This window comes from Penaeus monodon, chromosome 20 (assembly GCF_015228065.2).
Source record: "Penaeus monodon isolate SGIC_2016 chromosome 20, NSTDA_Pmon_1, whole genome shotgun sequence".
NCBI classification, from domain to species: domain Eukaryota; kingdom Metazoa; phylum Arthropoda; class Malacostraca; order Decapoda; family Penaeidae; genus Penaeus; species Penaeus monodon.
Genome location: NC_051405.1, coordinates 19,365,748 through 19,366,030, shown reverse-complemented (window position 1 = coordinate 19,366,030; position 283 = coordinate 19,365,748). Strand labels below are relative to the sequence as shown.

General features: G+C 38.5%; 1 protein-coding gene across 1 annotated transcript in view; it reads right to left on the bottom strand.

Moving 5' to 3' along the window:
- LOC119585685 overlaps positions 1 to 212 on the bottom strand; it is a gene marked incomplete at its 5' end in the record, with an annotated part of 2,416 nt that extends 2,204 nt beyond the window's left edge. The window contains 1 exon segment of the mRNA XM_037934359.1: positions 125 to 212. Coding sequence (XP_037790287.1) covers positions 125 to 212 — 88 coding nt within the window.
- Positions 213 to 283: the final 71 nt, after the last annotated feature.

Here is a 283-nt window from a genome sequence, read left to right as displayed (position 1 = left end):
ACCTGCCTATCTACAAGAAAACTATAACTTCCTCTCTCTCTTTCTACCTGTTATCTGTCTCTGTCCTTCGTCTTTCTCTGTCTCTCTCTGTCTGCTATAAATTTAATGGCAAAGAAAAACATACCTGGAAATCCAACTGAGGTTTGATAATTTCGCGGTACCACTTAACTCCATTTCTAGGCTGAATGCAGAGCCGTAGACTCAACACCTTCCTGAAAATGCCATATGATATGGATATTATTATCATTAACACACTTGGACAAATGTTTGGTGAACTATGAAG